The following is a 14,243-nucleotide window of genomic DNA, read 5'->3' on the forward strand; positions in this document are numbered from 1 at the left end:
CATCTGTCTAAACTAGCTTCTTAATAAGGCGGCAATAACTAATCAATTGAATTGATTAATAAGTTAGTTGCCAACGAATTACATAATCGATACAGTTGTAGACGACAGTTAAGTCTGGAAGCGGTCATAAATTATTATTTTTGAAGGAAATAGTCATCCATTTTGTATTCATTGTTCCTTACAACATGACCAAAAACAAAATCAAGGTAAATTGTGAAGATAATTGAAATAAGTGACATTTATCCGATTGATTATGGAGAGAATTAGTGCTGCAACGATGAATTAACTCGGGTAATTCGATGAGAAAAAAAGGTTTGAATTAAATTTTGCTGCTTCGAGCATTCGTTTAATTAATGTACCGCTGTAATGGTTTTGAAAGTGCATTTAGTTTTATTGATTTGGGTGGATACACTTCCCTCTAGTGCAGGGGTCCCCATCTGCCGGGCCGCGGACCGATACCGGTCCGTGGCGCATTTGCGACCAGGCCGCAAAGAAAAAATAATTTAATAACGACCGCATTCTGGCCGAATTAACCCTGTGCCCCTGCTTAACACACCAATATCTGTCTACTCTAGATATAATACTACGGGATAGATTACAATGTTGTCATAGAAGTCCATTGATTGGACTGCTAGCAGTACATCTTGTTTGTGTATATAATATATCTATGTGCACTTGTCCTCAATAATAGCATATTACTAGGCCGCGGCTCAGCACATTTGTTCCCGGAAATAATTAGCCCCCACACGAGCGAAGATAACAGGAAAACAGACGTCTTTGGAAATATTTTTACGGCGGAAAGGGCACCTGACGAGCCTACAACATCGAAGACCCACGAACTGCGAAGGAGTGGATTCGTGACCCGTTTGTGAATAAACAGAGAGATCGCAAATGACGGCGACCTTATTAAACGTACATTTGAGACAACAACTCGACAGAGGTTCTGGATTAAAGTCATTCTGGAATATCCTGACATCGTGACAAGAGCGTTGAAAACCTTGCTACAATTTCCAACATCGTATCTTTGTGAAGCAGGCTTCTTAATTAATGTTTAACGACAAGGTGAAGTCGTTAATGGTGAGCGTGGTTTGCAGCTGTTGTGTGAAGCTTACATGGCAGGATGAATCTGAAGAGAACTTTTCTACAAGTCCTTCCATGATCAAACGTAAGTTAATATTCCTTTCTTTCAAGAAAGTTTGTAGTGTTTACTTTGGAATCGCTGCATTTGCGCATTTTGCAGCTATGTTTAACGTTACGCCCATGCGCAGAACCGCATCGTTGCAATTTTTGGTGGGTTGCAAAATTTGTCAGAACACCGGTCCGTGAAAAAAAAGACCCAAATAACACCGGTCCGTGGTGCAAAAAAGGTTGGGGACCCCTGCTCTAGTGGAAACAGTGAATATGACAACTCATTTCACATGGCTGAATTAAGCTGCTACCTGTTAAGACCAACATAAGCTAAGTTTTTTTTAATGCGTACGTAACTTAGTTGAAAGTTACAGTATATTTAGCCGTTTTTTGTGGGAATATGTGTTTAAACCATTTGTGAAGAGCATTGTAAAAGAAAAAAACGTTAGCATTTTGTAGCATTTAAGCTAGTGGACTTCGTTAGCCAACTGTTCTTTTTTTGTACTTAGATCCTCATTTATTTGTTTTTTTTATACTGTTTGAAGCTCAGGTATTTTAATTTTTTATGTTCCTTATCCCATAACTTGATTATTCAAATTGACTACTTTATCGATGAATCGACTACTTAAATAATCAATAGCTGCATCCCTAGAAATAATTGTAAGTTGCAGCCCGAGACATTTATCACCAATGGCACTGAAGGAGTTAACTGACGCAAGTTCGTGGACTGAAGTTCATAAATAGACAATTTAAAAACTACAAATTTAATGCCTCTCAATACAGTTTTATAAGGCGATTAACCACCGATTATTTTGTATTATTATTAAAAACCCATGCCTCCCAGCATGCATTGAGGCACTGACGCTATAAATAATTTTCCAAGTTCAGTTTTATGTGCTAATTATTTCTTCAATCGGATCCATATTTTTACTGTCCATGAAAACAGTGCAACCGATCATCATTTTATTCTGGATAAAGGAAATTTTGTCCATATAAATGAAACCCCTGCCTGGGGTGGTTATTCAGCAAAACCAACATTTTCAATGAACCCGTTGGGGGCAAGGGGGCAAAAGGAGAAATTCCTACCCCTTCTTGCCGCCCTTCTTGCGGGACTCGGCGGGCGTGCTGGGCGGCGAGGGTGAGCGCCTCCTCTTCTTGCCGGCGGCGTTGGCCTTGCGCTCCTTGCGATCGGGCGTGCGGGAAGACGACTGATCAGACAAAGGCCCGTGCGGAGCGAGGGATGGAGGATGAGATAAAAGAGTGGCAGAATGAGAGGATGGAACATTGGCACACACCGTGAGGGAGGGAGAGGAAATGCAGTGGCGCTGACATTCCACCAGGGTTCCTCTTTCTATTGTCTTTTCATTGACAATTTCATGATACAGTGGGGCAAATAAGTATTTAGTCAACCACCAATTGTGCAAGTTGAACTTGAAAAGATTAGAGAGGCCTGTAATTGTCAATGTGAGTAAACCTCAACCATCAGAGACAGAATGTGGAAAAAAAAAAGCAGAAAATCACAGTTTGATTTTTTAAAGAATTTATTTCCAAATTAGAGTGGAAAATAAGTATTTGGTCACCTACAAACAATCAAGATTTCTGGCTGTCAAAAAGGTCTAACTTCTTCTAACGAGGCTCCACTCGTTACCTGTATTAATGGCACCTGTTTAAACTCATTATCAGTGTAAAAGACACCTGTCCACAATCTCAGTCAGTCACACTCCAAACTCCACTATGGCCAAGACCAAAGAGCTGTTGAAGGGCACCAGAGACAAAATTTTATACCTGCACCAGGCTGGGAGGACTGAATCTGCAATAGGTAAAACGCTTGGCGTAAAGAAATCAACTGTGGGAGCTATTATTACAAAAATGGAAGACATACAAGACCACTGATAATCTCCCTCGATCTGGGGCTCCATGCAAGATCTCACCCCGTGGTGTCAAAATGATAAGAACGGTGAACAAAAATCCCAGAACCACACGGGGGGCCTAGTGAATGACCTACAGAGAGCTGGGACCACGGTAACAAAGGCTACTATCAGTAACATAATGAGACACCAGGGACTCAAATCCTGCACTGCCAGACGTGTCCCCCTCCTGAAGAAAGTAAACGTCCAAGCCCGTCTGCAGTTCGCGAGAGAGCATTTGGATGATCCAGAAGAGGACTGGGAGAATGTGTTATGGTCAGATAAGACCAAAATAGAACTTTTTGGTAGAAACACATGTTCTCTTGTTTGGAGGAAAAAGAATACTGAATTGCACCATACCCACTGTGAAGCATGGGGGTGGAAACATCATGCTTTGGGGCTGTTTTTCTGCAAAGGGACCAGGACGACTGATCTGTGTAAAGGAAAGAATGAATGGGGCTATATAGCAAGAGATTTTGAGTGAATATCTCCTTCCGTCAGCAAGGGCATTGAAGATGATACGTGTCTGGGTCTTTCGGCATGTCAATGATCCCAAACACACAGGCAGGGCAACAAAGGAGTGGCTTCGTAAGAAGCATTTCAAGGTCCTGGAGTGGCCTAGCCAATCTCCAGATCTCAACCCTATAGAAAATCTGTGGAGGGAGTTGAAAGTCCGTGTTGCCCAACGACAGCCCCAAAACGTCACTGCTTTAGAGGAGATCTGCATGGAGGAATGGGCCAAAATACCAGCAACAGTGTGTGAAAAGGGGTTACAGAAAACATTTGGCCTCCGTTATTGCCAACAAAGGGTACATAACAAAGTATTGAGATGAACTTTTGGTATCGACCAAATACTTATTTTCCACTATAATTTGCAAATAAATTCTTTCAAAATCAAACTGTGATTTTCTGTTTTTCCCACATTCCGTCTCTCATGGTTGAGGTTTACCCATGTTGACAATTGCCACGTTTACATGGAGCCAAATATTCCAAATACAATCGGAATATTTGTTCAAACCGAATAAATGTGTTTCATATAAACACCTCATTCGGAATGAACAGGCCCAAACCGAATGGAATTTCATTCCGATTCACAGGGGTGAAATATTCCTTTTCCCAAACCGATTAGAAGTAAAATTATATCATGTAAACAGGGAAGCGGAATGGTGTCTGGTTGCGTTCTTTCTGCGCATGCTCCGTACTGACGTGGTGACGTCACTTGGTGACGTAAGTAACGTCACATGCAACATGGCTTCCAAGCACACGCACAGCGCACCCACACAACTTTTTAAATGAACGGCATGTCATTCTGAAGTTTTGTTTCTACTCGAAAAGTTAGAACAGCAGCTGATCTGACGGTCGATCTCCATGTTTTGCAACGTGACGCTTTGTTTTGATTAATCTGCGCATGTCAGACGGCAGTTGTCAAACGTCCGCTCGGAATAAAGGCAGACACATGTAAACGCTGGATCGGAATAGATGAAGTGACATGTAAACAGCTGATGTGAAATTTCCATTTGGAATGATTTGAATCGGTATGAATAAAAGTCAGCATGTAAAGGTGGCTAATTACAGGCCTCTCTAATATTTTCAAGTGGGAGAACTTGCACAATTCGTGGTTGACTATATACTTATTTGCCCCACTGTATAAATGTATTCCCACCCCCCAAAAAAGTTTTTTTCTTATTATTTACAAAATCATGATTTTATAATTACGCCAACTAGAATTCAATAAAAATATTGTTAAAAGTATTTACTCATTTCTACTAGTTTTATAATGACTTTAAAAATTAAAATAAATAACAAGTATTCTCATGTTTTGCTTAATTTATAGTTCTTATGCTTGATTATATATTTTTTTAAAAAAGTAAAATTGCTAAAAGTAAAATTGTTCTTTTTTTTTATTTTTTTCTAATTTACAACAATTTAGGCCACAAGTCAACTGGGAATATAATAAAGCGAATATAAAAATATAATAATGCATAGACTTCATAATGCATTGACGGCTCAGATCGGTCATGCACTGCGCCTTGCATTCAGGTAAGGGGCTGTCCACATTAAGAGGACCTGTTCACAAACACGCGCACACACCGATCTAACGCCGGATTTCGGTTGAAAAATTACGAAAGCTATACCATATACAAACAGGAAGGGTGGTCTCACGAGTGATTTGTTCGAGGATTCCAGGTGAATATTTGATTTTTCTTACTCTGCACGCAGTTTGAAAAGTTGTGGAAAAAAAAATCAATGGGAGAAATTAGCCGTGACTGCACTGGCATGATAGTTCTCAATATTTACGTAAAATAAATGCTTACTGCAACCTTTTTTTTTTTTTTTTTTTTTTGCTTTTAACCAAGAATCGAGACTGTTTTACGTCCATATCTATGAAGAACTCGGAGATTTAAGCATTTACTCACAAGAATTTTCACCGGAAAAGCTCCGTTTACATCAGGTGGCCGCTAGCTACATTCCCAAACAGACTAGCATTGTACTTCGATATATTTATGTAAAATAAACACGAACTGCATCTTTTCTTTTCCCCTTTGCTTTTAACCATGAATCGAGACTGTTTTACATCCATATCTATGAAGATTAGGGGATTTAAGCATTTAATCTAGGGCTGTCAAAATTATCGCGTAAACGGGCGGTAAATAATTTTTTAAATTAATCACATTAAAATATTCGACGCATTTAACACACATGCCCGGCTCAAACAGATTAAAATGACAGCACAGTGTCATGTCCACTTGTTACTTGTGTTTTGTCGCCCTCTGCTGGCGCTTGGGTGCGACTGATTTTATGGGTTTTAGCACCATGAGCATTGTGTAATTATTGACATCAACAATGGCGAGCTACTGGTTTATTTTTTTGTTTGAAATTTTTTTTTTTTTTTTTTTATTAAAACAAAAACATTAAGAAGGGGTTTAATATAAAATTTTTATAACTTGTACTAACATTTATCTTTTAAGAACTACAAGTCTTTCTATCAATGGATCGCTTTAAGAGAATGTTAATAATGTTAATGCCATCTTGTTAATTTATTGTTATAATAAACAAATACAGTACCTATGTACAGTATGTTGAATATATATATGTCTTGTGTTATTTTTCCATTCCACCAATAATTTACAGAAAAATATGACATATTTTATAGATGGTTTGAATTGCGATTAATTAGCTGTGATTAACTCGTTTGACAGCCCTAATTTAATCATAAGAATTTTCAACGAAAAAAGCTCTTTGCGATTCCACTCTTGTCAGCTTTGACGGCCTCGCCAACAATGCAGGCCCCCTCTTTATCGGCCCCACGTCCCATCAATACATTATGAAGTCTATGAATAATGATAACAAAAGTTTGAGTTGTATTTTATTAAAAAGTTACTTCAGAAAATAAACATAAAATGCATGAAGAAAATATTTTTAATCACTTTTAATTTATTCACGTCACAGTTGAATTACACCACTATATTTATAATTACTGATTATGATATTCATTTTTCATTAACCAATCAGCTGAACAGGACAGGTAAAAAGTTTTTAATTTTTAAAATTATATTTGCAACAAATCAGTTCACTAAATTTAATCAGGAAAAACAAAAGGTCATAAAACAAAAATAATTACTAATGTTTTTTTTTTAAGTGTTCTATTTCAACAAATTATTCAAGAAAAATTAAAATATTTAATGCAAATGAGAAAGTTAATAAAACATTGTTATTGGACTACTACTGGAATTGAAGTCGCCCATTTCATGAATAAAAATTTGTAAATCCATGCAATTTTTTAAAAATAAATGAGTAAATATTAATTAAATGTGAGGGGGAAAAAAACTAATAAATGCACGCGTGTGTGTAAATACTTTGTGTACCCTGAGGTCAAATATTACTCTCAAATTGAACTCATTGGCTGCCATTGATGTTCATTCACCCCCTCCTGGTCGAAATGGATTGGATGTCTATGACACTGAAAGATGAGCACTAGGAGCCACTTTTTCCTGTTCAAGAAAAAAATTGGACGTCTATCTTTATCAATGGCAATGAATGAGAAACCCTGAGGTGCTTTAGAAGAAGAGAAACAGGAAGGATGATGACAGACAATCCAAGAAGCAGCTCCATGCAACACGACATTCAACAATCAGCCAAGTTTTGTAACTTTTCGCCATTCATTTGAATGGGAAAGAGTCTCAAAACCTTTCCACTAAAACAATAAGTCACCTCCTCCTCTTTGAGATAGATCTTCTGACGAAAACTGACGGGCTTTTTGCCGTCGTCCACCTCGTAGTCTTCCTCGTTCATCCACTCGTTGAAGGCGTCCGTGTCCAGGACCCACCTGGCGTGCACCTGGAAAAAAAAAATTCACAAAATTTTCAGCCAGTTTTCAGGCAAAAACATACAATTCCGCTAAAATGCGACAAAAACTTCCATACATTATGAATGCTTCCTTTTGTTTCCAATAGCAATTGCAAAACCAGCAGAAATGTCATTTTTATCCCCCCCCCAAAAAAAACGACCAAAAATTTGCCAAAAATTGTCAGTAAGTGTCTTACAGTTAGCCCAAAATGAGCAGGACGTGACCCAAAATGGAAGGAAGGGACTTGAACAGGAAGTGATCTGACATTACCTTAAAACAAGAGACCCAGGAAGTGACCCCGGAAGCACCCAAGAATCAACAGGAAGTGACTGAAAATTAACAAGGTAGCCCCTTCCACATTTCATATTTCCATAAAATGAAAAAGTGACCACGAAATTTTTGCAGTCCATTAATCGATGAAAAAGTTAGTTCGAATAATCGAGTAATCTGATAAGGAACATAAAAAATACCTGAGCCTCAAACGGTATAAAAAATAAATAAATGAATGAATGAAGATCTATGTACAACAAAAGAACAATTGGCTGACTTGCATAGCAAAAGTCCGCTAGCTTAAAGGCTATCAAATGCTAACTTTTTTTTCTTCTTCAATTGCTCTTATCAAATGGTTCACACACATAATCCCACAAAAAAAAACGACTATACCTATAAACTAAATCACGAATGCATTAAAAAAAAACAAACAAAAAAAAACATTTGCTCACACAAAAACTTAGCTTATGTTGGTCTTAACAGGAAACAGCTAGATTCCGCCTTGTAAAATGAGGCTGACGAGAGGGCAGCGTACCCACCCAAATCAATAAAACTAAATGCAAACACTTTCAAAACAAACCATTACAAAGCAACTTTAATGACACGAATACCGTAATTTTCGGACTATAAGCCGCTACTTTTTACCATTCATTTTGAATCCTGCGGCTTATCGTCCAGTGCGGCTTATTTGTTGATTTATATGGGTTAATAGTTAACACTTTATTTCAAAGCAGTGTCATAACACTGTCATAAAACCGTCGTAATTAATGAAATGACACGATCATGGGTCTCACTGAATGCTCATGTTATAGAATAGACTAGTATAGAATAGAATAGAAAGTAAATTATTATGTATGCAAATTATGTCACTAACTCTATTTATGTCCAGCTTGGATCTTTTACATCCATTCAAAAGTGAGATAATTTGCCGGATAACACTAAATGACATATGTTATAAGCATTCATTAACGCACAGGACAGTGTCATAATTATGATCGTCTTCTGACATTCTTATGGCACCACTGTCAAATAAAGTGTTTCCGAATACCATAACTAGCAAGTAATGAAACAACTAGAACAGAAACTGAAGAAATAATTAGCACATAACATTAATTGTGATTCTGAAGCGCTGCAATGCATGCTAGGATGCATGTTGGACAACAACAGTGTTGACAGCAGGAGCACTGATGGCCAAATGAAGCTTCTTAAAGCAATGACGCTTTGCAGCCAATTAGTTCATTTATTTATTTGGTCTTATTGCAGTCGTATGATGCAGCTATCAAAGTGTTACCGGTTAATATCTTTTGCTGTAAATTTCCCATAACACAGTGAGGAGAGCTGAGGCTTATAGTCCAGTGCGGCTTATCTATGAACAAATTCCGTTGTCGTGCCAAATTTGGTGGGTAGCGGCTTATAGTCAGGTGCGCCTTATAGTGCGAAAATTACGGTACTCTAAGCAGCAAAATTTAATTCGAATCATTTTTTTCTAATCGAATACTCGAGTTAATCGATTAATCGTTGCAGCACGATCCGAAACTGACAAGAAGTGACCCGGAAGCTACAAAAATCTACAGGAGGTGCCATAAAACAAACAGGCAAGTCTGGCATTTCCCTAAAACGAACAAGTGATCCACAAATGCTCCAAAACCAACAGGATCTGACCGAAAATGACCTAGAAGTAAACCAGGAACGCACAGAAATGAATGGAAAGTGAAACAAATCAATAAGGTGTCACCCAGAAATGCCCCAAAATCAACAAGACGTGACTCACTGGAGTTTACAGACCAGAAGAGGCATGCCATTTCTTCAGAAATTTCATATTGTTTATCACTTTGGATGATGGATTGATTTTTTTCCAGCAAAAAGACGGAGCACAATGTTTGTGATGATGTTTTGGTGGAAGGTAATGACGCTGAACAATGCCTAAAGACATGGTGCCTGTGCGTGCACTATTAAGTTGCAAAAGTAATCATTATTCACGTCTGAGTGCTTTGACGCCAACTGTTGTGCCTCGAGGTTGAAAATATTTTGCCGTGGTAGCTTCGCCTCAAATTTTAACAGAAAAAATAAATAAAAAGAAAAACGGAAAGCGTGACAATCCTTCTACTGTTTGCTTCTTTTTATGCATTCATTCATTTTCCGAACCGCTAATCCTCACGAGGGTGCTGGAGCCAATCCCAGCTAACTGTGGGCAGTAGGCGGGGTACACCCTAAAAATCTGCTTTTACTTAGAAAAACAACAGTTCACATTTTTGCGAATTTTCAGACTTTTTACCGTCTAAGCTTTTTAATAAGGCTGCAACAACTAATCGATTGAATCGATTAATAAATTAGTTGCCAACAAATTTGATAATGATACATTTGTAGACTACAGTTAAGTCAGGAAGCTGTAATAAAATATTATTTTTGAAGGAAATAGTCATCCATTTTGTCATTGTTACTTACACATGCCTAAAACAACTTCAACGTAAATTGTGAAGGTAATCGAAAAATGTTACATTTAGCCGATTATTCGTTTAATTGTTAGATTAATCGAATATAAAAATAATCATTAGTTGCAGCCCTATACATATACATAAAAAAATTAAGATATTTTAAATACATGAAAATATGCTATTTTTCTTCTATACTGGTTGAAAAAAATCAAAATTGAAGAAAAATATAAAAAATATATTATTAAGAGACCCAATAAATAATTGGAGAATTTTTTTTAACGATTAAAAAAAAATTGTAACCTATTTTTTTAGGGCTGTCAAAATTATCGCGTTAACGCGCGGTAATTAATTTTTTTAATTAATCACGTTAAAATATTTGACGCAATTAACGCACATGTCCCGCTCAGACAGTATTCTGCCTTTTGGTAAGTTTTACAGCTAGGCTTTTTGTGCTGTCTAACAGCGAAGTCTTGTGGTCGCTTTGCGATATGGTTTATTGTTTTCTTGCCAGTTCAATATGGCTTCACGACGTCTCGGGCTGACGCCTACGTCGTAACGTTGTGCTTATATGATCCTTGGACAAGATTTGTCCGTAAGTATGGTGGTTGTAAAGAATGTACATATTATGTTAGTAAGCGAAATGTTATATTTTTTGTATGAGACGCTTTTTGTTTATGTTTAGTCAACCTGTATAGCGTGCTAAGCTAACGTTGTTGCTAATGCAATGCTTGTGTACTTTTTTTTTTTGTAGTTTTACGACGGTCTAAAGAGGACAATGGTTTGAGGCAATTTTATTAATAAATCAGATGAAAAAGGAAGAAGTCTGATTATCAAGGCGTCGTTCACTAGCTGTCTAGCTTTGGAAAAAGTAGACGCTTCGGAGTGAGGACAGCATAGACAGATTTAAATGACAGTAGAGTGAAATGCCCACTACAGTCCTTATGTACCGTATGTTGAATGTATATATCCATCTTGTGTCTTATCTTTCCATTCCAACAAATTATTTTACAGAATATATACAGTGCTGCTCAAAAGTTTGTGAACCCCCTCAACATTTTGGAATTTTCTATTATTTCAACCTGATTTCCTAATCAATCAATTCAGTAGTTTTTTTGTTTTGTTTTTTTAACAGTTGTGTTGTCGAGACTAAATTAAAAAGAGTTTTCATCAACTGATGTAGGTGCAAAATTGAACTGTTTGGTCACAACCAAAACCGCCATGTCTGGCGAAAAGTCAACACTGCATACCACCAAAAGAACCTTCTCCCAACAGTGAAGCATGGAGGTGGGAATGTCAATATCTGGGCTTGCTTTTCATCCTCAGGACCTGGACAACTCCACATAGTCCAGGGAATCATGAATTCTGAGGAATATTGTCAAATCCTAGAACATAACCTGACGCCATCTGTTTTGAAGTTAAAGCTTGGCAGAAGGTGGATCATGCAACATGATAATGATCCAAAGCATTCCAGCAATACAACCAAGGAATGGCTGAAAAAGAAGAAGATTCGTGTTCTGGACTGGCCCAGTCAAAGTCCTGACCTAAATCCCATTGAAATGCTGTGGCGGGACCTGAAGCGAGCAGTTCATGCCAGACGCCCATCAAACCTCTCTCAACTGACTGCGTTCTGCAAGGAAGAATGGGCAAAAATCCCCCAAAGTAGATGTGAGAGGCTGATTAGTCACTACAGAAACCGTTTGGTTGAGGTAATCTCTGCAAAAGGAGGCGCAATATCCTATTAACTGAAGGGGTTCACATACTTTTGCACACATGATATCTGAGTTTTTCTTAAATCAACCACTTTTGTTAAATAAAGAATGACAATATAACTATTTCTTTTGTTTCAGTCCATTATTTGGAATGTCAGTATTGTGGATTTGGGTATAACTTAACATCTAATAAGGTTATTTTAGTTTTTTTTACAAAAAATCTGACCATCGCTGTGGGGTTCACAAACTTTTGAGCAGCACTGTATATAATTTACATAAAAATATGGCATATTTTATAGATGGTTTGAATTGCGATTAATTGCGATTAATTACGATTAATTAATTTTTAAGCTGTAATTAACTCGATTAAAAATTGTAATCGTTTGACAGCCCTACTATTTTTACATGAAAAATATATGGATGACCATATGTAGTTTCTTCCTATATTCTTTGGAGAAAAAAAAGAGAAAATTATACTATTAAGATTCTCCAAAAAGCATGTTTAAACAATTAAAAGTAAACAGTAAAAAAAAAATGATAGCTCTCAAAAATATTAAAGAATACCGTTTCACCCACCCATAGGTTTTCAATTTAAAATTTATTTTTAAATTAAAAATATTTACAATTTTGCTTTATCATTTAAAATTAGTGTTTAAATATTTTAAATAAAAGTTTTCAAAAGAATAATTGTAGGGCTGCATATTATTTTAGTAGTCGATTAATTGATGAACTAGTTAGTTCGAATAATCCAGTAATCGGATAAAGAACATGAAAAATTAAAATACCTGAGCTGAGCCTCAAACGGTAATAAAAATAAATAAATGAGGATCTATGTACGACAAAAGAACAATTGGCTAACTTACATAGCAAACGTCCGCTAGCTTAAATGTTAAAAAAAAAAGACGCCCCCCCCCCCCCCCCAATGCCCTTAACAAATGGTTCGGACTCATATTCCTAAAGATACATATAAACTAAATTACGAATGTGTTAAAAAACATTAGCACAAACAAAAACTTAGCTTACGTTTGTCTGAACAGGGAGCAGTTGGATTCAGCCATGTGAAATGAGGCTGACCAGAGCGCAATGTCTCCACCCTAATCAATAAGCTAAATGTAAACATTTTCAAAATAAACCATTACAACGGCACTTTAATTAAACGAATACTCGAAGCAACAAAATTTAATTCGAATATTTTTTTCAAATCGAATACTCGCGTTAATCAATTAATCGTTGCAGTACTAAATTGATTACATTTGTTTAAAATAATTTACAGGAAACATAAAAATTTAAAGTGCAAAAGAAATCCAGAAAAAGAGCTGCCATATTCTTTCCCAATATTTGATTCAAATCACAAATGGCATTTTGCGAAAAGAAAACCAACTCATTGGCTCCCATTGACGGTGATTGACATCCAATCTATACTTTTCCCTCAACCTCGAGCTCACCTTCCACGGTCGTTCGGCGCTCGGTGGCTCCTCCACATCGGCGTCCACCTCACCGCCTGGTATCCAAGTGTCGTAACTGATAAAACAAGACTTTTCCGTTCATTTCTGGAGATTTGTGACCTTTGACCGAACTTCCTCTTTGCTCACCTGTCTGGGTAGAGACCCCAGTGAACCAGAACCTGCTTGTCTTTCCTCATGACGGGACGCAGCCACTCTTCTACGACGCAAAACTTATTTAAAATCAAGAACAATGACGACAAGACCAAACTCCTAACCTTCGTCCTGCTGCAACGGACTGGGGAAAATGAGGTGTGTGGCCTTGGACTTGTCCTCGGTGATGGAACCCTACAAGAAGACGAGAAGTTCTAGAAGGAGCAACGAGGCGTGGATGTAAAGTAGTCACGTGACGCTCACCTGGAGCCTTTTGATGGCGTCTTTGAGCTTGCTGGCTTGCTTGGCCTCCAAGTCGGGAGACAAGAAGACGGTGGGACGGGTCAGGCAGTTGTTCTGGAAGAGTAGGTTCAGTTGGAATTAATTATTTTAATGGCGCTAGACAGTGTTTCTCCATTTCTCTTGAACTGCCCAAAAATTAACAGGAATTGACCTGTAAATGCCCCAAAAATCAACAGAAAGTGATTGAAAAATCAACGAAAAGTGACCTGAGAACGCCTCAAAATTAAAATGAAGTGACCCAACTCAACTAGAAGTTACCTGCAAATAGACATGTGCCGGTTACCGGTTTCACGGTTTACCGTGGTGTGAAAACGTCGCGGTTTCAAAACCACTAAAATTTTCCGTCAGACCGTAGTACGGTATTCGCCATTTTTGTGTCAAAAATGCACCCAGAAATGGCGTGACGCGGCAGCGCTCACTAGGCCTGAACGATATTGGAAAAAACTATTGCTGCGATTTTTTGGGGGTTTGCGATATATCGCGATATTATATTGTGAAATTAAAAAAAAATGTATATATATTTTTTTTCAAGAAATTTTCACAAGATG

The 14,243-nt window shown here is 37.5% G+C and overlaps 1 protein-coding gene across 2 annotated transcripts in view; it reads right to left on the reverse strand.

Annotated features, from left to right (window-relative positions):
- smarcc1a (SWI/SNF related, matrix associated, actin dependent regulator of chromatin, subfamily c, member 1a) overlaps positions 1-14,243 on the reverse strand; it is a 64,943-nt gene that overhangs the window by 42,210 nt on the left and 8,490 nt on the right. The window contains exons 5-10 of one of the 2 annotated variants that reach the window (XM_057833901.1): positions 13,657-13,749; positions 13,518-13,587; positions 13,390-13,459; positions 13,243-13,318; positions 7,248-7,373; positions 2,215-2,309 (exon numbers count right to left, since the gene is read on the reverse strand). In XM_057833901.1, the coding sequence (XP_057689884.1) occupies positions 2,215-2,309; positions 7,248-7,373; positions 13,243-13,318; positions 13,390-13,459; positions 13,518-13,587; positions 13,657-13,749 (530 nt within the window). Of the gene's footprint in view, positions 1-2,214; positions 2,337-7,247; positions 7,374-13,242; positions 13,319-13,389; positions 13,460-13,517; positions 13,588-13,656; positions 13,750-14,243 lie in introns of both variants that reach the window. The other variant, XM_057833900.1, reaches the window with a different exon arrangement.

This window comes from Corythoichthys intestinalis, chromosome 4 (genome assembly GCF_030265065.1).
Source record: "Corythoichthys intestinalis isolate RoL2023-P3 chromosome 4, ASM3026506v1, whole genome shotgun sequence".
In the NCBI taxonomy this organism is placed as follows: Eukaryota; Metazoa; Chordata; class Actinopteri; order Syngnathiformes; family Syngnathidae; genus Corythoichthys; species Corythoichthys intestinalis.